This window comes from Hirundo rustica, chromosome 11 (assembly GCF_015227805.2).
Source record: "Hirundo rustica isolate bHirRus1 chromosome 11, bHirRus1.pri.v3, whole genome shotgun sequence".
Lineage (NCBI taxonomy): Eukaryota > Metazoa > Chordata > Aves > Passeriformes > Hirundinidae > Hirundo > Hirundo rustica.
The window spans coordinates 1,975,715-1,995,162 of record NC_053460.1 but is presented as its reverse complement, the minus strand read 5'-3'; the positions used below and the strand labels follow the sequence as shown (position 1 = coordinate 1,995,162).

The following is a 19,448-nucleotide window of genomic DNA, read 5'->3' as shown; positions in this document are numbered from 1 at the left end:
TTGGATTCAGCTCCCCCAAATCCAGGAACAGGCGCTCCAAGGCATGGATTGCACAGGCCTGAGGCACCGGGGATGTTTTCCCAGCAAACCTGGACTGCAAACTGGTTTTTGGGGACACGCACACCCCAGGACGGCGGCTGAAGGACACATTAATTAAATCAGGAAAAGAGGCTCAGGCAACAGGAATTGCCACTTCTCGTTTCCCTGGTCTCTAATTCCACGGAGGGATGCAAATGTGGATTCAGCTTTCCCCTTTGTGCAGCTTGGAGGAAGAGCAGGGGAATTTCCAGCGTTTATTGCCTCAGCTGATTGAGACAGAGCTTCCAGTCAGTTCTGGGAAGAGGAGCAAGACCTTTCTCAGCGGGGGAAACCGAGGCACAGCCAGGAGCAACGGTGGTGTCCATGGATTTCCAGGTCCCTCCTGCCCACCCCCCAAGGTTTTCTGTGCCATCCATTCCCAGCTGGGAGAATCGCAGTCCAAGACAGGCAGGAAATTTGCATCTCCAGGAATAACGCAGGGAGAAAAAAACTTAGAGGGATCTGTTAAAAAAAATCCCTGTTACATTTCAAGGTCTGGAATCAGGGGGTTGGAGACATCTTTTTGTTAAAGATCTCTACCACCACCCATTTTTCCAAAAATCCTGTTCTGCTGAGCTCTGACACCTAAAAAATAGATTAATTAAATAAAAATAAATCTCCAGCAAAATCAGCTGGAGACACACACCTTTATTTCACGGCTTTGCAGGTTAAAATCAGCAACTCCTTTTAAAAATGGTAAAAAAACCCCCAAAATCTTCAGGCAGTTCCATTGCCTCAAGATTAAAGGAACGATTTTGTTGCTGGGCGTTACTTTGCTGCAAGGAACTTTGTCAACATCAATTCTCCTTTTCTCCGGTTCCCCTCATACCTGGAGCTCGTTTTGTACGCATTCATTTCCCTCCGAGGATCCCTTGATTAGTTCCAGCCACAGTTCCCTGTCAGCTCCTTGTTTTGATTTATCTGTGCACCCTTGAAGCTGCTCCCGGCCCGTGTCACACCCCACCCTTCGGTGGCTTCTTCCCAACCCAAACAGATTTTAGGGCCTTTCATCTTCCACACAAATCTGCAAAGCAACGACAGTCTCATGGTTTTCCCAATCCCCTCCGGTCCCGGGACACTCCCACCTGCTGCTCCAAGGGCTCACCCTTCCTTGGTGGCATTCCTTGTGTTCTCCGTGGCCCTCCCACACAGGAGCTCCTGGGCTTGGGGAGAAAAATATCCCGGCTTTGGTCCGGGGCTGGGAAAACGTCGGCCTTGCTGCCCGTGTGTTTGGCAGAGGGATGTGCTCCCACGCCCGTCCTCTCCCGTCCCCTCCAGCCCAGCAGCCGCAGGAGCGGAGCTGGGGACGCGTCTGGACAGCGCTGGGGCCGCGCGTGGCTCCCATGCCAGGAGAGCCCTTCCCAGGAGGATTCCTCCGCCACGCCGGCACCGCCGGTGGATGCACCTCCGTTCTCGGGAGGAGATCCCGGAGAAGCTGCGGCTGCTCCGTCCCTGGGGGTGCTCAAGGCCGGCTGGGAAGGGGCTTGGAGCACCCTGGGATTGGGGGAACAAGGTGAGATTTAGGGTCATTTCCTACCCAAAGCATTCCATGGGTCTGTGGGGGCACAGTGGCACCAAGGGAAGGTCACCTGGGGGGAGCCAGGAGCCCGAGGGCCCCGTCTGCAGCAGCCAGCGGTGGAGATCTTTATGGGATGGCAGCAGCGGAGATCTTTATGGGATGGCAGCAGCGGAGATCTTTATGGGATGGCAGCAGCGGAGATCTTTATGGGATGGCAGCAGTGGAGATCTTTATGGGATGGCAGCAGCGGAGATCTTTATGGGATGGCAGCAGCGGAGATCTTTATGGGATGGCAGCAGTGGAAATGTTTGGGGAATGGCAGCAGTGGAGATCTTTATGGGATGGCAGCAGCGGAGATCTTTATGGGATGGCAGCAGTGGAGATCTTTATGGGATGGCAGCAGTGGAGATGTTTAGGGAATGGCAGCAATGGAGATGTTTAGGGAATGGCAACAATGGAGATGTTTAGGGAATGGCAGCAATGGAGATCTTTATGGGACGGCAGCAGTGGAGATCTTTATGGGATGGCAGCAATTGAGATCTTTAGGGAAGGGCAGCAGTGGAGATCTTTATGGGATACCAACAGTGCAGATCTTTATGGGATGGCAGCAATGGAGATCTTTATGGGATGCTGGAGCAGGAGGTGTGCCCCCAGCCCGGGTTTGCCCCGCACTCAGTGTCCCCTGCTCCTGCCCCTGACCGAACCCCTTTATCTGCGCAGTCTGAACTCAGTGCAGGTGCTCTGAGCACAGCCCCAGCCCCGGGCGCAGACACCTCCTGCCTTTGCTGGGTGCCCAGGTCCTGTCCTGCTCCCACCAGAGCCTGGAGGGGTCACTGCTGGGGCTGGGGCACGGAGCAGCGCCCATCGAAGAGACGCTTTCATTTTCCTACATCGTGTGTCATCCCTCCTGTTTCCGTGTCTTGGGCACTCCTGGTGCCTTTCCAGCTCCATCCCTATTTCCATCCCATCTTCCAGTGTTCCTTCCCAAATCATGTTGGGGGGCAAACCAAGAATTGCCTTTCCCTGTGAATTCCCCCCTTGTCACATCTGAATTGGCCGTGGAATTTGTGTGACATTTGCTCAGCCCATGTGGCACCACTGAAATCTCATTTTACAGGGATTTCTCCACAGCTTTTCCTGCCCATTTCTTCCTTTGGGATGTGTTTGTGTTCCAAGGGAACAGCCCCAGCATCACCCTCTCCTTTAGGAAGGAAAACCTTGGGAGTTCTGCCCTCTGCAACCCAAACCCAAATCCTCCCCAAACCCCTGGGAGCCTGGGCATCCCTGCCCTGCTCCTTTCCCACTGAAACATCCTCTTCTCCAGCCTGGAAGGGACATGGAAGAGGAATTGCAGCACTTTTCCCATAAAAACTGGGGCCCTTCAACTGCTGGGCATTCCTGTTGCTGCATAAAACTATGGACACACCCTGGGAATTGGGATATTCCTCCTCTGCTCCCTCCTCGTGCCCAAAGCTCTCCCGCTTTCCCATTCCCTTAGTCTGAACCTCAGGAAAATCAACTAGAATTTTAAAAAAGGAGGATGGAGGTGGAGGCGTGGATATTCGGAAAGCCAGGCGCTGATGGATGTGGGATTAACCACGGAAAAAGGAAAAAAAAATCATCGAGGCAAAGACCAGCAACGAGAGTGTTGTAATTCAGCTTTCTTTGTTAAAAAAAAAAAAAAAAACAAAACCAAAACGAAACAAAACGAACCCAGAACGCAGAACAACCCGAACATCGAACAGATTTGTTAAACCACGGACATAAAAGAACCGAGAAATTACTACAAACCCAAACAAGAACAAAACATTGCAGGAGACATCTTGTTGTCCAAGGCCATTGGATTCAGGAGCTGCTGGCTCGCCCAGCCCTCAGTCAGTGGAATTGCTGCGCTGCCAGGAACACAAACGTTGGGAATACACAGCGCTTACTGGAGAAGAGAATTAAGACTATGAGATATTTACCCCTTTCAAATAAATAGTGTCATCTACAGCAATATTTAAATTAGTCAAACGGGTTTGTTTTTTTGTTTATTTTTTTTCTTTAAAGCAACCGAGTGTAACAAAAATCGTAAATCAGGTTTAGGTTTTCTTGTGTGTTAAGAGCTTTTTTTATTTTTTTTTTTCTTTTCTGTGTTTAAAAAAAAAAACAACAACAACAAAAATACAAAGCAAAGTCTCTGAAAAGTCAGATTCTTCACCAGGAGTGAAGGTCATCCTCCCTTTGTTCTGAGGGTGGGAGCCAGGTCTGGGAACCACTCAAAATCCTCCCTCTCCGAGGATTTTGGTGGGACACGGACCTCTCCCTGTCCTCTGAACAATTCTGGGATTTTCCCCCGTGTCTGACGTCGATCCCAGCACAGCCGGAGCTGGGATGGGGGAGAATCCCGGCGCCAGGCTGAGCGCCAGCCCTCGGGAAGAACTCAGGTGCAGCTATAAAGTCTCTTTTAGGCAGTTTAGAAATTAACTCAGTGTTTAAAAAAATATTTTTTTTTATTTTTATTCACTACCACTTCCACAGCTGGAGGAAGCAGCACCCCTTCTCAGGCAAGGAACAGGGCGGGGGAAAGCATGGAATAATCCTTTGGATCTGGGATCCTTCGGGATCAGCGACCCCGAGCCACGATTCCTACCACGGCAACGTCAAACTGGGAGCTCTCGGCTGCGCCAACAGCATCCCGCCCACATTCCCAACCCAGCTCCAGCTCCAATTCCAGCTGGGAAGAACTCGAGCCCAGGCAAACCCGGCACAACCCTGGGAGTGACTCCTCGAGGAATGAGGAGCTCCTGGAGCTTCCATCAGCACCGAGGTCTCATGGATGTCCTGGCAGGGATGAGGAGCAGATTCCCATCCCTGCAGGGATAAAGGAGCAGATTCCCATCCCTGCAGGGATAAAGGAGCAGATTCCCATCCCTGCAGGGATAAAGGAGCAGATTCCCATTCCTGCAGGGATAACGGAGCAGATTCCCATCCCTGCAGGGATAACGGAGCAGATTCCCATCCCTGCAGGGATAAAGAGCAGATTCCCATCCCTGCAGGGATGAGGGAGCAGACTCCCATCCCTGCAGGGATAAAGGAGCAGATTCCCATCCCTGCAGGGCTAAAGGAGCAGATTCCCATCCCTGCAGGGATAAAGGAGCAGATTCCCATCCCTAGAGGGATGAGGAGCAGATTCCCATCCCTGCAGGGATAACGGAGCAGATTCCCATCCCTGCAGGGATGAGGGAGCAGATTCCCATCCCTGCAGGGATAAAGGAGCAGATTCCCATCCCTGCAGGGATGAGGAGCAGATTCCCATCCCTGCAGGGATGAAGGAGCAGATTCCCATCCCTGCAGGGATGAGGAGCAGATTCCCATCCCTGCAGGGATAAAGGAGCAGATTCCCATCCCTGCAGGGATAAAGGGGCAGATTCCCATCTCTGCAGGGATGAGGGAGCAGATTCCCATCCCTGCAGGGATAAAGGAGCAGATTCCCATCCCTGCAGGGATAAAGGAGCAGATTCCCATCCCTGCAGGGATAAAGGAGCAGATTCCCATCCCTGCAGGGATAAAGGAGCAGATTCCCATCCCTGCAGGGCTAAAGGAGCAGATTCCCAGCCTGCAGGGATAAAGGAGCAGATTCCCATCCCTGCAGGGATAAAGGAGCAGATTCCCATCCCTGCAGGGCTAAAGGAGCAGATTCCCATCCCTGCAGGGATAAAGAGCAGATTCCCATCCCTGCAGGGATAAAGAGCAGATTCCCATCCCTGCAGGGATAAAGGAGCAGATTCCCATCCCTGCAGGGATAAAGGAGCAGATTCCCATCTCTGCAGGGATGAGGGAGCAGATTCCCATCCCTGCAGGGATAAAGAGCAGATTCCCATCCCTGCAGGGATAAAGGAGCAGATTCCCATCCCTGCAGGAACGTCCCTGCTTGGCAGCCAGGCATGGCTGGCTCTGGCTCATCCCAGAGGTCGGGATGCTCCCAGGGCTGGCACAAGGCTGGGATTCAATCCTTGGGGTCACAGCCAGAGCTCGGCACCAGCCTGGAGCCGCCTGGCCCTGGGGCTGCCCTTTCCCAACCTCCAGGAGCTGCTTTGTTCCAGCCCTTTCCCAGTCTCATGTCATGAGGCTGCACAGTGGGTGGAACAAACGCTGGCATCCCACGGGAACGGCCCCAAGCAGCCGGGGCGTTGTGCAAGGACAACGTTTGGCAGTTTCCTCCTGGATTTGTTTTGTAATTTTATTTTCTATGAAAGGCCTCGGCCGAAGGCACAGGAACCTTCCCAGGCTGAGTGGAAACATTCCCTGGAACTCCCTGCAGCCAGAGCAGGGCTCTGCCACCAGGAATCTCTCTCCAGGGTTGGGAAGTCACAGCTCCAGGAACAGCCTCACTGCCCCCGCCCAGACCCAGCACGGAGCAGCCCCTGGAGGAGCCCGAGTTCTCCCCTCGCCTGAGCCGCCCACTGGGAGAGGACTTGGACAACAACAAAGCCACTTCCCAGGACTTTCAATCCGGCTCAAGGGCCTTTAAAGTTTGTTCCACTGTGCCAGAGTCCCTTTGAACTCCATGGCCACCGAGGGGGCCGTTCCAAACAAAAGCCTGTTTACCAGAACACGGTGTCTGAGATGGAGAACACTGCAAATTCTGCAGGAAGTTCAAATTAAAAAAAAAAAAAAAAAAACAACAAAAACTTAAAAATCCACCAGGATGACATAAATCCCCCAGGTTTTTGCAGGGCTGGTTCCCCTCCCAGCTGGAGGAAGGGTTCATTTAGGAAGAGGAACCCAAGGGGTAGGGAAGTGCCTGGCCAGCAGCTCCTGCTCTGTTTAGCAATCCCTGCGGGATGCAATTCCGTGAACACCCCAAACAACTGCCAGCCTGGGAGCCTGAACTCAAAAACAACTGGGGAGGAGCAAGAATTGGAAGCTGGGGTCAGCCCAGGGGTGGCTGTGGCACAGCCACGGCGCCGCTGTCGCGCCCCGGGACCTTCAAGGTCTTTTCCAACCCGAATTCCACGGACAAAACAGCTCCAGCTGTACTTGCAGGGAGCTGTCCACGGAAGAGATTCCCGTGGAACCTCGTTGTGGTTGCAGGGTCCTCGTGGGGAGGGCTCATCTCCCTCCGTGACTGACCACAGGCTCCAAAGAGCACAAGGGAGAAACAGGAAAAATCCTGGGAACGGTGGGAAACTCTGGGAACTCTCTGTCGCTGCCCCTGCCCTCCCTGACACATCCCAGTCCGTGCTTGAGGAGAACAAGCAGCGAGGAGCTCTTTCCCAGGGCTGAATGCTCCCTTTTCCACACCCAAATCCATGGGAACAGCGCAAGCCGAGGGCAGATGTTGCTGATCCAAGGGAAAAGCTGCCAGGCTGGACAGCAGAGGCTGCGGCAGCCATTCCCACGACTGCAGAATCCGCTTTCTGCCTTTCCTTTCTAAAATGAAATTCGCTTTTCCCTCTTCCCTCGTCATCTCCCAAACCTCCAGGAAAAACCAAGCCAAGCTCTTCCAGCCACATCACCAAGCTCTGGTGGGTCAGCGACTCCAGGGTGAAGGAAATCGGCTTTTTGGCAGATGAACTTTGAGCTGGGAGCTGTGGCTGCCCAAATTCAGCCTCTCTGTGGCTCTGCGCTGGGACCTGGTTCGGTTTCTTCCTGAACCTCTACTGCCAAGGAGATGCTGATGAAATCCCCACGAACGTGGGATCAGTGCCAGAGGCTCAGGTCAGTACAAGAGACAGATTTCAGCAGCAAGTGAAAAAAATCACAGAAATCCACGAAAAGCAAAGCAAGCGAGTTAAGGATTTAATTAAAATCCGTGAATTGCTTAAAAAAATGGTTTTGATGTGACGGCTCCTCTTTCAAACCCGTGTGAAAGGGTCACCAGCAGGACACTGTGACGGTCACCACCCGATGGACAACGTGTCCAAGCCAACCTCCGGGAGGTCTGGCCCAGTCCTGAGCTCCCAGTGACTTTGGGTTGGGTGCCCGAGATTCCAACACCTGCGCTTTGCATCCCAAGGAATTCTGCTGGTGGGTTTTGGCACTGAGAGCTGAACCCAGGCCCTGCAGGAGCTGCCCTGAGACCTCACAGCCAGAAAACCCTGCAGCCTGAGTGGCAGGTGACAGACTGAGGTGCCCTCAGCAGGAGCTGGATTTCCCATCACTGCTCAAAACCATCTCAGCCTCCAGCTGCAAGAAGCCAGAACTCGAGTTCAGTTTTTGTGATCCATGACCCGATTTATGCCAAAGCCTCTCCAGAGACATCCGATCTGAGATGCTCCAACTCATTGCACTGGGCAAAAACCTTGGGCTCTGCCCTCTGGCTATTCCCAAACCAGCTGCAAATCCTCATGGATTAACTCAGCTCCCAGAGAGCTGAACTGGGAATGTCCACAGTGTCACTGAGCTGATTTGGGAATCTCCACAGTGTCACTGAGCTGGATTGGGAATCTCCACACTGTCACTGAGCTGGATTGGGAATCTCCACACTGCCACTGAGCTGATTTAGGAATCTCCACACTGTCACTGAGGTGATTTAGGAATCTCCACACTGTCACTGAGCTGGATTGGGAATCTCCACACTGTCACTGAGCTGATTTGGGAATCTCCACACTGTCACTGAGCTGATTTGGGAATCTCCACACTGTCACTGAGCTGATTTAGGAATCTCCACGCTGTCACTGAGCTGATTTGGGAATCTCCACACTGTCACTGAGCTGATTTGGGAATCTCCACACTGTCACTGAGCTGATTTGGGAATCTCCATGCCAGCTGCCATGGAATAAAGAGCTGATTGTCTCCCCCATTCCTGCCTCGGAGCAGGATACGGGGCTGCCAGAGTGGGAGTGTGGAGCTGCACCTGGGCAGGAGCTGCCCTGAGACAACGTGGAGTGCTGCACAACTTCCCAGGACAAAGCCTGAGTGAGTACCATGGTGTCCTTAATGCCCCTTCATCCCAAAGAACTCTGCTACAGGGAGAATCCCGCGGGAAGCGACAGCTCCCGGAGCATCCCGGCTCCCCAACGGCCAAGTTTACAAAAATAAAAATGGGAAATAGCTCACCAAGCCACCTGCACAAAGCACGAGCACAAAGATCTGCAACACAGACAGCAAAGCAGCTCCAGTGGGGAGAAGATCAGAATTCCAAGAGATGCCGGAGCGCAGAGGCACAAGGAGCAAATGGGTCAGGAACTGCAGCTTTCCAAAAGGTGACACTCTGGACCAAAGAAAGCAGCGTGTCCCTAAGGGACAGTGCAGGAATTCGGGGTGTGCTCAGGGATGGGGTGGCACCACCCAGGGCAGCACACCAGGGTTTGACATGCAGAGCGTGGATTGTGCTCCTGGAGCGGGAGGGCGGCGCTGGCATCTCGTCAGGCCAGACCTGGTGCACGGAGGAGGGTCAGGCCCAGGCCCTGCTCCTCAGAGCAGAACCCACTCTCATCACTCAGAGGTGCACCACAGAGGGGCTGGGGCTGCCCCTGGATCCCTGGAAGTGCCCAAGGCCGGGCTGGACAGGGCTTGGAGCAGCCTGGGACAGTGGAAGGTGTCCCTGCCACAGCAGGGGTGGCACTGGATGAGCTTTAACGTCCCTTCCCACCCAACCATTCCAGGATCTCCAGCAGCCCGGGGTGGCTCCAGCCAGCCAGGACATCTGCCCTTCTCCAGAGCCCAGACCCAGGTGGTCCCAACTCCACGGCACATTCCAGAGGAAACAGCAGGACAGAGGGAGCAGCGCCAGGCAGCGCACCGAGAGACCCCAGGAATGTGCCAGGGCAATCCCAGCCTGGATTTCTCTCTGCTGATGGTTATGGGGCAGACACAGCTCCCAGAGCAGGGCCATGAGGAGAGAGCGAGCAGGGAGCTGCTCACTCCATGCTGGGTGAAGCCTGGCACAGAAAAGCACGGAATGAGCAAGCCAAGGACTCGGCCTCCTGCTGAGGGCAGCTCCTGGGCTCCTCAGCAGGAACTGAGTGCTCATTCCTCAGTGCTCCTTCCCAGGGACGTGGGGAAGAGCATCCTGGAGGGCTGGCTCAGCAGCAGGGAGCTGGCCTGGATCTGAGAGGCGACGCACATCCCAAGGGTGGCAGGGCCCCGAGTGACACGGTGACACCCAGGCGAGGCCCCCCCAGGTCACTGATCCCGCTCTGCCCTGTCCCACCGCCACTGGGGGTGTGACTCTGGGCCACTGAGCCAACATCAGCCAACCTCTGCTTCCCACCCCCACCTGGGCCAGGTAAGGCAGCTCGGGACCCCCCCAGGCACTCTGAACACTCAGACCAGGCTCCAGCAGATCCCAGAGCCGAAGCACAGCCCTCACACACACGCACGCAGGGCACAGGCAGCACAGCGCCCCTCTGGAAGTGCCCTTTGGAATTCCTCCTCCTGGCTCGTACCAAGGCCTTCTCGTGGCTGTCAGTGGGGCTGGGTGGGGCTGGAGGGGCTGAGGGAGCTGAGCGGAGCCGTGGGGCCGTGGCGGCAGCGGGAGGCAGCTCCGGCGCCTGGAATTCGGGAGTGAGGGGTCGGATCCTTGTGTCATCTCAAAACAACCTTGTGCGTTTCCTCGAGCTCAGTGTCCCTGCTTTTCCCGCCTAGGATTCCTGAGGAACCACTTCCATCAGCTTCTGGCACAGGACGGTGGCAGAGACTGCGGAGAGAGCAGAGGAAAGGTCAGGGAAAAACCCCCAGCAGGAAATCTGGGTCCATGAGGGAAGGGCTGAGCCCTCTGCCTCCACACCCTGAGCCCAAGAACAAGAGCAGGCCTGAAATGTTCCATGGATCCTCCCTGCTCCATCCCATGGATCCTCCCTGCTCCATCCCATGGATCCTCCCATCTCCATCCCATGGATCCTCCCTGCTCCATCCCATGGATCCTCCCTGCTCCATCCCATGGATGCTCCCTGCTCCATCCCATGGATCCTCCCTGCTCCATCCCATGGATCCTCCCATCTCCATCCCATGGATGCTCCCTGCTCCATCCCATGGATCCTCCCTGCTCCAACCCATGGATCCTCCCTGCTCCATCCCATGGATCCTCCCATCTCCATCCCATGGATGCTCCCATCTCCATCCCATGGATCCTCCCTGCTCCATCCCATGGATCCTCCCTGCTCCATCCCATGGATCCTCCCTGCTCCATCCCATGGATGCTCCCATCTCCATCCCATGGATGCTCCCATCTCCATCCCATGGATGCTCCCATCTCCATCCCATGGATGCTCCCATCTCCATCCCATGGATCCTCCCTGCTCCATCCCATGGATCCTCCCTGCTCCATCCCATGGATCCTCCCTGCTCCATCCCATGGATCCTCCCATCTCCAATCCATGGATCCTCCCTGCTCCATCACATGGATCCTCCCTGCTCCATCCCATGGATCCTCCCTGCTCCATCCCATGGATGCTCCCTGCTCCATCCCATGGATGCTCCCTGCTCCATCCCATGGATTCTCCCTGCTCCATCCCATGGATCCTCCCTGCTCCATTCCCAGAATTCACACCTCACACCTGGAGCTCTGCTCCTGCAGCAAGGCCCCTGCCCTACCCCAGGACTCCTGCTCACAGCTTCTCCTTGCCTGCTGATCCAGGACCTAATTGTGGATGCTCTGAGTGTGAGCAGCCAAAACTGCCTCAGGAACGGGCGTGGAAAATCCAAGGTGCAGCTTTTCCTTCCAATTCTGCAAGCCCTGTGAGCCCCCAGCCTCTCCTGAAGGACAAACCCACCCAAACCCCTCCTGCACACAGGGCAGAGGCCACTGCCTGGCCCAGGGCAGGTGGGAGCAAAGGGACATTCCAGGTGCAAATTTCCCAGGAAAAGGGGCTAAACTGAAGCCATTTAATTTTCTGAAGCAATTTTATTTTCCCACCCATCCAAACACTCCTCTGCCCCCTGCTGCTCCACTCCGTGCTTGGACATCACAAAATATTCCTGCACGGCAAAACTCAATCCCAAGCGCAACCAAGCGAGGCTCAGACCGGTGGGAGCTGATCAGATTATCTGCAGTGCCATCAATAAATCACATTTAAAGTTCCTGCATTTCTCACTGGACATTTGCAGGATTATCATTGTCCGTTCTCAGACTATTTTCAATATTCTCTTTACAATCCTTTGGTGGAAGGAAACAATGAATATGGCAATTTACAAATTGCCAGGCGTTGCAAAAAATGGCTTTTCCAGGAACTGAGCCTAACACCCAGGATAAAAGAAGCGAGTGTGGGACAGGGAGACCAGGGGGGAAAAGAAGAATAACAAGTGCTGAGTGCTGCTGAAAGCTTTTCTCTTCCTCATGAAACACGCAGCTAAGGCTGGGCACTTCTCCTTGCCTGCTTCCCTGGGCCAGCTCCTCGCAGGAGTGCTGAGCTCAGTGACTCGCGCAGCAGGGATTGACTGGGCCAAGCACAGCCTCTCCCTCCCTCCAAGCACACCCTGGCCTCGTGGCAGCTGTTGGGAAACCTTGGAGCAGACACCTTCAAAATAAAAATAAACCTGAGAGGAAACATCCAGGGGAGCTTCCCTTCCCCTCTGCTCCGCTGCCACAGGGGGACGCCAAGGAAAGCTTTGCCTGGATCCCAAGTGTTAGCACTGGCTAAGCCATGGGCTGGGACTAACTGTGGGTTTTCAGCAGATAAACTGAGGCCAGCTGTGCTCAGTCCTTCCTACACCACTGGGAAGGGATTCTTTGCTGAGCAAAGGCTTGGCCCTGGGCTTTTCCAGGAGCAGGGAATTCTGCTCTGCTGCTAACAACCTCTTTGCTAGGATTAAAACCCAACAAAAACGCGGTGTTGGTCCCCAACTCTGTCATTACTGCAAACCAGGATGGCGTTTTGGGTGCTAGGCACACATGGCAATCATCAGGACAAACTCGCTCCCACGAAAGAAGGATGGAGCAGAGCCAGGATTTTGGAAGCTCCTCCAGAGGGAGGAGAGCCGGCGCTGCCAGCTGCAGCACAGCACTGGGAAACTTTTTGGGAGCCAAAGCTGCTCCTCCCTGGAGATACTCACAGATGCCTTGGAGAACCCACTTGGGCTTGTTCTGCCACCAGACCCCGAAGAAGTAAATGGGGATCCCACTGAGGATGATGGCAAAGCCGATGCCGCATTCCACGGGCGTCATCCAGAAGGAAACAGCGATGAGGAACAGGCAGGCCAGGATGAAGAAGATGGGCAGGCAAATGTTCACCTGGGCAGGGAGCAAGGGACAGCTTAGGAGATGTGCCAGGGGAGGCTTTCCAGGAGTTCATCCAGTCTTGGGGAGGGACAGGATTATTGCTCCCCCGTGGCCAAGAGCCTTTCTCAGCACCTTTTTGGACCTCAGTTCCCTAATTCCATGACTCCATATCCAAATCATCAGCACCAGACACCAAACCCAGCAGAGGCACAGCACAAGCTGGGGCTGTTTCCCAGGGGACGCCAAGCAGGGCAGCCCAGCTTTGAGAAGAAAACCCCAAAAAACCAAAGGGAACAGGCAGCAAAGATTCCCTTTGGGAAGGCACCGGCCCAGGCCCGTGGATTTGTTTCCCTGTGGAATTCCTGCCTGGCACAGACCTGACTGTGGGACGAGGGAAAAACAGCCTTTGGGGGAGAGGCACCGTGGGCTGACAGGATCTTGGCCTCGCCCCAGATGGGACACGGGGCTGCCAAGCTGCACAAGGACACCGGGGACGGAGCTCGGCACGGGGCCGGCTGCTTTAGCAGGAAACTATTTTAGGGGAATTCCACGGGGGCACAGAGAGTTCCACTGAGAGCCACAGCCTGGCATCTGTCTGGTACTCATGGAGAATAATCCCACCACAACCCTGTCCCTGTCACCCAGAGCTCCCTCACCGGGCCCTGCCCAAGGCAGCTCTTTGTGCTCCTGCGTGGATCAGCAGCAGGGACGCCTCCTTTAGCTACGGCACGACATTTCCCTGCCATCCCAGCCCCTCTTCCAGGCAGGACCAGCAGCTGAGCCTCCCCTGGTGCTGGGGAGGGCTCCCCTGGCAGTGCCCACCCCCTCCTCACCTTGATGGGCCTCTCCAGCTCCGGTTTCTTGTAGCGCAGCCACATCATCCCGATGATGGCCAGCGCCACGCACAGCCAGTTGAAGAAGCTGAAGAAGTTGATGACTGAGAAGATGTCGTTGGAGAAGGCATAGAGCAGGGTCATGACGCACTGAATCCAGGGAAAAGGCCATTAGGAAAAGGCAGCAGGCAAAACCACCTCTGTCACAACACTAACTGGGGACAATTTAGGGGAAATACCTGCCAGGAAAGGGATCACATCGACTGCTTTTTATTTATTTAAGCTATTTTCAATCGGTGCCTGGAACCATTTCATAGGATCATGGAATGGTTTGGGTTGGGAGGACCTCCAAGCTTAAAGGACCTCTAGTTCCAACCTCCTGCCACGGGCAGGGACACCCTTCCCCTATCCCAGGCTCCTCCAAGCCCCGTCCGGCCTTGGACACTCCCAGGGACGGGAAGAATTCAAGACACAAGAGGACAGTGAGGACACGATGGGAAGGATCCATCTCCTGTGGGCACAGGCAGGAATGGCCGTGGCTCCATTCCAGAGGGATCCCAGCCCTGCTCCACGCCCCAGGGCTCACCGTGAACACGAGGGACGGGACCGGGGTGAGCAGCCGGGGGTGGATCATGGACAGGATGGAAGGCAGGTGCCCCTCTCGGGATCCCACGAAGAACAGCCTGGGAGGGGACACAGAGAGGGGACACGGTGCAGCCACAGCCCTGCAGGGCTCTGTGCTCGGCACAGAACAAGCGGGGCCAGCCCGAGGCTGAGCCCCGAGGCAGGACTGCAACTCCAGGACTGGAATTCCAGCCCCTGGCTCACCAGGGAGGCTGGACACGGCCAGGGAATGCAGGAAGGATGGATTTATATCCTGCTCTCCAGGGACAACCATTAAGTGACTCCTCAGGCAACCCAGGGATGTGTCAGAGCCGGGATGTCTCAGCCCTGCCCCTGCCCAGCCTTTCTCCCCTTCCCGAGGGATTCTCGTCCCTGAAGTTTCCCAACTTTCTGCTTTTCATTAAAGCCACTTTCTCAGCAGCCCTGAGCCCTGAGTCTGTGTCTGCTTCTGGTTTATTGACCTCACCAGGACTTTGTCTGAAGAACAGAAGACTGAGAGCACTGAAAGGTTGCCTTTAATCTGTTTTAAAGTCTGACTTTGTCTTCCTGCATTCCCCACAGGGCCTCCAGACTTTGTGTCTGCCCACAGCCTTTTTCTGGAGGAGAACTCCAAAGGAACAGGAACTTTAAACAAAACCCACAGGATTGAGCAAAGAACCTACCGGGAAGAAGTGAAAAGAGATCCATTGACAGACCCGAAGCACGAGAGCCCAACAAAGACAGGGATGATCCAGGACATGACACCGAGGTGGTAGTTCCCAAAATCCTAAATGGGGGACAACGAGAGACATTTCAAACTCACTAAGTCCCAAAAAACTCAGAGCTGCCTACAAAGAACATTTGGAGAAATCTCAACAAATGCCACAGCTCAGTGCCAAAGCTGTGACGGAGTTTCCCATATTCCCATGTGCTGCTCCCCTTTCCTGAAAAAGCAGATTGTGGAATTGCTGAAATGCATCAGCAGCCAGCCCTTCCCTCGGGGCCAGGACACGACATTTATCCGCCAGCTATCGGAAAGTTCAAGATCAAACGGAAACTGTGAGGAAACTCAGACAGCAGCTCCTGCCAAGTGCTGAGTCAGGAGCTGGGACACGGCCCTGGGGACACGCAGGGACCTGGCCCTGCAGCTTTCTGTCGCAGGCTGAGCCCGTGCTGCTCCACTGCGGCTCTGCACCAGCAGGACGGGATTGATTCCCAGCTTCTGCTGCTCCAGGCCAGGCTGGACAGGGCCTGGAGAACCTGGGAGAGTGGAAGGTGTCCTTGCCTATGGCAGGGGGTGGGATGGGATGAGCTTTCAGGTGCCTTCCCACCCAAACCATTCCAGCACTCCCTGCAGCACAGGCTGTGGCTGGAGCAGGGCCCGGGTCCCAGCTGAAGGATGGAGCGGTGTCACCTCAGGGGCTCAGCTCATCCTGGGCTGGGAGATTCCCCCTGAAGCCCTGAATAATCCTGGTCAGGCTCAGTCTGCAAGGTCTGCTCCCTTCCGAAGCCATCGGGGCTCCTGACCACACTGGCATTTTAACTAATCAGAGTATTATTCTTCTCTCTTAATTAAAACAAAGAAGACAGGGAGAAAGAACAATCCAGCTCAGTGTTGACTGGGTGACCTTTCCCCATAAATATCAAGCTCTGGTAACTGACGGGCAGTCACAAGGCCGGCAGCAACCTTCCCTAGCTCAGAATGAAGAGCAGCACTGAGTGCCACCCTCACTGGTGCCCAGGATAATCCCCTGGGGATCACGCTGTTCCCTCCCTGCTCCCATCACGCTGGCTCCTTATCTCCTGCTCAACATCAAGGTTTCAGCAAGCAGCCCTGACCAGCCTGGAACAAAGCAGGAGATGGTGTGCAGCGATTCCAAGGCTGATTTCACCTGCCCTGGGATGAGTCAGGCTGGAGCAGCAGGGGATCTTACCACGGCCACGGCCTCGGACGTCAGCATCTGCTCGGTGCTCAGCGTGGTGAAGTACGCCAAGTTGGTCAGCACATACACCAGAGTGACGACAGGCAGGGAGATGATGATAGCCAGGGGCAGGTTTCTAGGAAAAAACAACAAACCACCCTTTGTCCTGGAGCAGCTCGGAGCAGGGAGCTGCTGATCCCAGGGATCGCCACCTTCCTGCGCTCGCTTTGAGCCGCTCTCTCCTCTGGCTTCTCTGGGCTCCAGTGTCCCAGCTCCCATGGGAGAGGGGACATCCACAAGGGAACGGGCTGCCCATGGAGCGGGGGAGTCCCCAGCCCTCAAAAAGTGGATGTGGCACCTGAGGCCATGGTTAGTGGTGAACGTGGTGCTGGTTTCATGGTTTTAGAGGTCTTTTCCAGCCTTTCCCTGGCTCCCTGAACAGCCTGGAGGCTGCAGATGGACAGGGGAGGATGATGGCAGAAGGGATTTTTTGCTTGGAGAGGCCTTGGCTACCTGGGCAAGCAGGAATCCAAGATCAAAGGCAATTAATTGAAAATACCCAGTGGCACCAGCACGGGGATTCTCTCTGGGACAGAGGAGCTCCCTTGTTCTGGGAGGATTCCTGAGGGAGATGGGAATCTCTGGGATGCACTGGGCAGTTTCAGGCTCTACCTAAACTCAACTGTCAGGGCTGAGGGAACTCAAAGAAAAGGAGGTCAGGCACAGCCTAAGTGGGTCTGTGAACAGCCTGTGTCGGTACAAATTTGCCTTTCCCAACAGTTTAACTTCATTTGCGAAGGGAAAGTGCAAAAGGAAACCCTGCTTGGTGCCACTCTAATTGCTCCAAGCTGCAGGAGCAGAGTCAAATACCACGACTGCATCCAGCAGACATGAAAATAATTGCAAAATGCAGCACCCTCCCTTCTGCTGTTTCTCTGGGAAGGGGCGGATCCAGCCCTGTGCTTCCCAGCAGGGCCAAAGCCCAGGGTCAGCCAGGACGGCCTCTTGCACAAGTGCCCCCGAAACCTCGGCTGCCAGCAGCTCCCAGGCACCTTCCCAGGAACAGAAGGGATTTCTCAGCACTGTCCTGCTCTGCTGAGGGCCCCAAATAACCCCCAGAGGCAGGGGCAGTGCAGGAAGCAGCTCTTGCTCAACAGGATGGGAAGAGCACGGGACAAACACATGGACAGCAGCACAAACACACGGACAGCAGCAGAAATGCTCAGTGGGAGTTGAACCAAGGCAGCAATAAAGCCCTGAGTGCTCTTTCCTGGCCCATAACTCACAGAGGTGTCAGGCTAAGGAAGCAGAGGTTTCTCCCAGCGCTGATAACACGGCACGGGAGAGCAGGGGAAACAACAGCCCTGCTCCTGCAGGGATTGTTGTTCCCTTTCCCTGATTCCAGGTAGAAGGTCATTAATTCATCTTGTTTTCTCTTTTTAGGATAAAGAACTTGGCTTTCTCCCCTGTTAAACACACGAGGGGCTTCCCCAAAGCAGCAGCTCTTCCCCCAGGGAAGTCATGCCAGGACTCACACCTACCTGTAGGGATTTATCATCTCTTCTGTCACGAAATTCAAGTAATTCCTGTAATTTCAAAAGGACAGGGGTTAATTCTGGTTAGTCCACGGCATAAATGAAACCCCCCCCAGCTTAACTCATCTGCACAGGCATTCCAGGAGGGGCACAGGCACTGATCCTGCGGGAAAACTTCGGATGGGTGACGTCCAGGGCCAGGCTGGACAGGGCTTGGAGCAACCTGGGATAATGGGAGGTGTCCCTGCCCATTGGACACCTCAAACATCCCTCCCAACCCAAACCATTCCATGATGAGGATGGCTACAAGTGGCCTGTTTGCACAGCAATCTGCTGCTCCAAGGACTGACAAAGGAGCCCTGCAGGAGCCTGTTTGGAGCTGGAATTAAGGTCATTGTGGAAGGAAGAGCGGGCTGTGCCTTTACCATCCTCCGTAGGCAAAGAGGCCGCTGTACAGAGCCAGCACGATGTTCCCCACGTCCACCTTGGTGCCCTCGAAGGAATTCTCAGGGGTCAGGTTTCTCACATCACCTGCAGGACACAAACCCCGCTCAGCGCCACGGGCTCTGAGCCCCAAAGGCCTCCAGAGAAACCTGGAGGCAAGAGCTGCTCTTCAGATTAAATGATCTTAATTATCACCCCGCTGCTTTTTGGGTCACGCTGAGCACGGGCAGGTTTTCCCTCCAGTGTTCCAGGGATCAATCCAGCTGGGCTCATCCCTAACTGATGACCCCAAAAACTCATCTCAAGCCAAGACTTGACTCCTCCAAACTTTCTCACGCTGCGACGTGCTATCACCAAGGTGATGTCCCAGAGAAATCCCGGGGACCTTCCTGCTGGAAGATGCTTTGCAAACAGAGATTGTCACGTTGTCCTCTCAACTCGAGGCTGCTGGCCTTCGATAAAGCCCCAGGATTTCCTGCACTTCCACCCAAACCCCCAGAACCCCAGGATTTCCTCCGGTCCCACCAGCCGCCTGATAAAGCAGAGGCCCGTGGCAATCCCTTTGATTGAGGGAAGTCAGGTTCTGGGGGTTTGGATATCACAAGTCACCTTCTTTAGGGCCTGATGATCAAAAGTTCCTGTTGTGGATCTGCTTTTGAAAGAAAACGCCAGAAATAGAAGATTTGATTGTGCCTCTGGTCCCAGCTCTCCCCGAGCAGCCCCCAGGTTTATTTATTTTGCTTTCAAATGCTCTGCAGTTGTTTTGTTCCCTGCCTTTGATGCAGGGGCTGGCTGTGGGACAGGGATGGCAGGGCCAGGCTCCCAGACGGAGCGCAGGGAACGTGGTGGGATGCAGAGGGGCACCTCAGCACCCAGGGAGCCCTGGGGGAGCACATGTGATTCCTCTTAGGGCACAGAGCTCTCCTAATCACCCCAGCAACTGCATCACAAGGCAGTCAGCAGGGCCTGCAGCTTAACCCTTCGTCCCTCGGCACAGGGCACCCAGGAGGTGCTGCTGGAAAAGCTCAGGGGTGCTCCAACAGCAGGAATTTTCCCTCTGGATGGCCTCTCCTCCTGCCTCACTCTGGGAACTCTGCCTCCTCACTGCTGCAAAGGCTGGGTGACAAACGCGGATGTACCAGCCCTGGAACAGCTCCCACTCATCTTCCCAGAGCTGGGAAAGGAGGATTCTTCGCAGCAGCACCTCCTGGAGCATCTGCCACTCCTGGGGCTGCTCCAAACCTCTGCCAGAGAGCTGGAGCTGCCCTGTGTGGGCAGAGAGCTCCATCTCCTCTTTCCTCCTCCTTCCCTGACCCTCCAGCTCTATCCTGATCCTTCCCACCCTGGGCATTGCTCCCTTCTCCTTTC

At 55.0% G+C, this 19,448-nt stretch overlaps 1 protein-coding gene across 3 annotated transcripts in view; it reads right to left on the bottom strand.

The window, feature by feature from the left end:
* Window positions 1-3,243: 3,243 nt before the first annotated feature.
* SLC7A5 (solute carrier family 7 member 5) overlaps window positions 3,244-19,448 on the bottom strand; it is a 34,989-nt gene continuing 18,784 nt past the window's right edge. Inside the window, exons 3-11 of one of the 3 annotated variants that reach the window (XR_005702594.2) lie at window positions 18,062-18,167; window positions 17,643-17,687; window positions 16,114-16,237; window positions 14,863-14,966; window positions 14,163-14,259; window positions 13,577-13,726; window positions 12,578-12,755; window positions 9,973-10,223; window positions 3,244-3,527 (exon numbers count right to left, since the gene is read on the bottom strand). Coding sequence is in view for 2 of the 3 variants with exons in the window: in XM_040075049.2 (XP_039930983.1) it covers window positions 10,168-10,223; window positions 12,578-12,755; window positions 13,577-13,726; window positions 14,163-14,259; window positions 14,863-14,966; window positions 16,114-16,237; window positions 17,643-17,687; window positions 18,062-18,167 (860 nt within the window). In the remaining variant the exon portion in view is untranslated. Of the gene's footprint in view, window positions 10,224-12,577; window positions 12,756-13,576; window positions 13,727-14,162; window positions 14,260-14,862; window positions 14,967-16,113; window positions 16,238-17,642; window positions 17,688-18,061; window positions 18,168-19,448 lie in introns of all 3 variants that reach the window. The other 2 variants (XM_040075049.2, XM_058422038.1) reach the window with 2 other exon arrangements.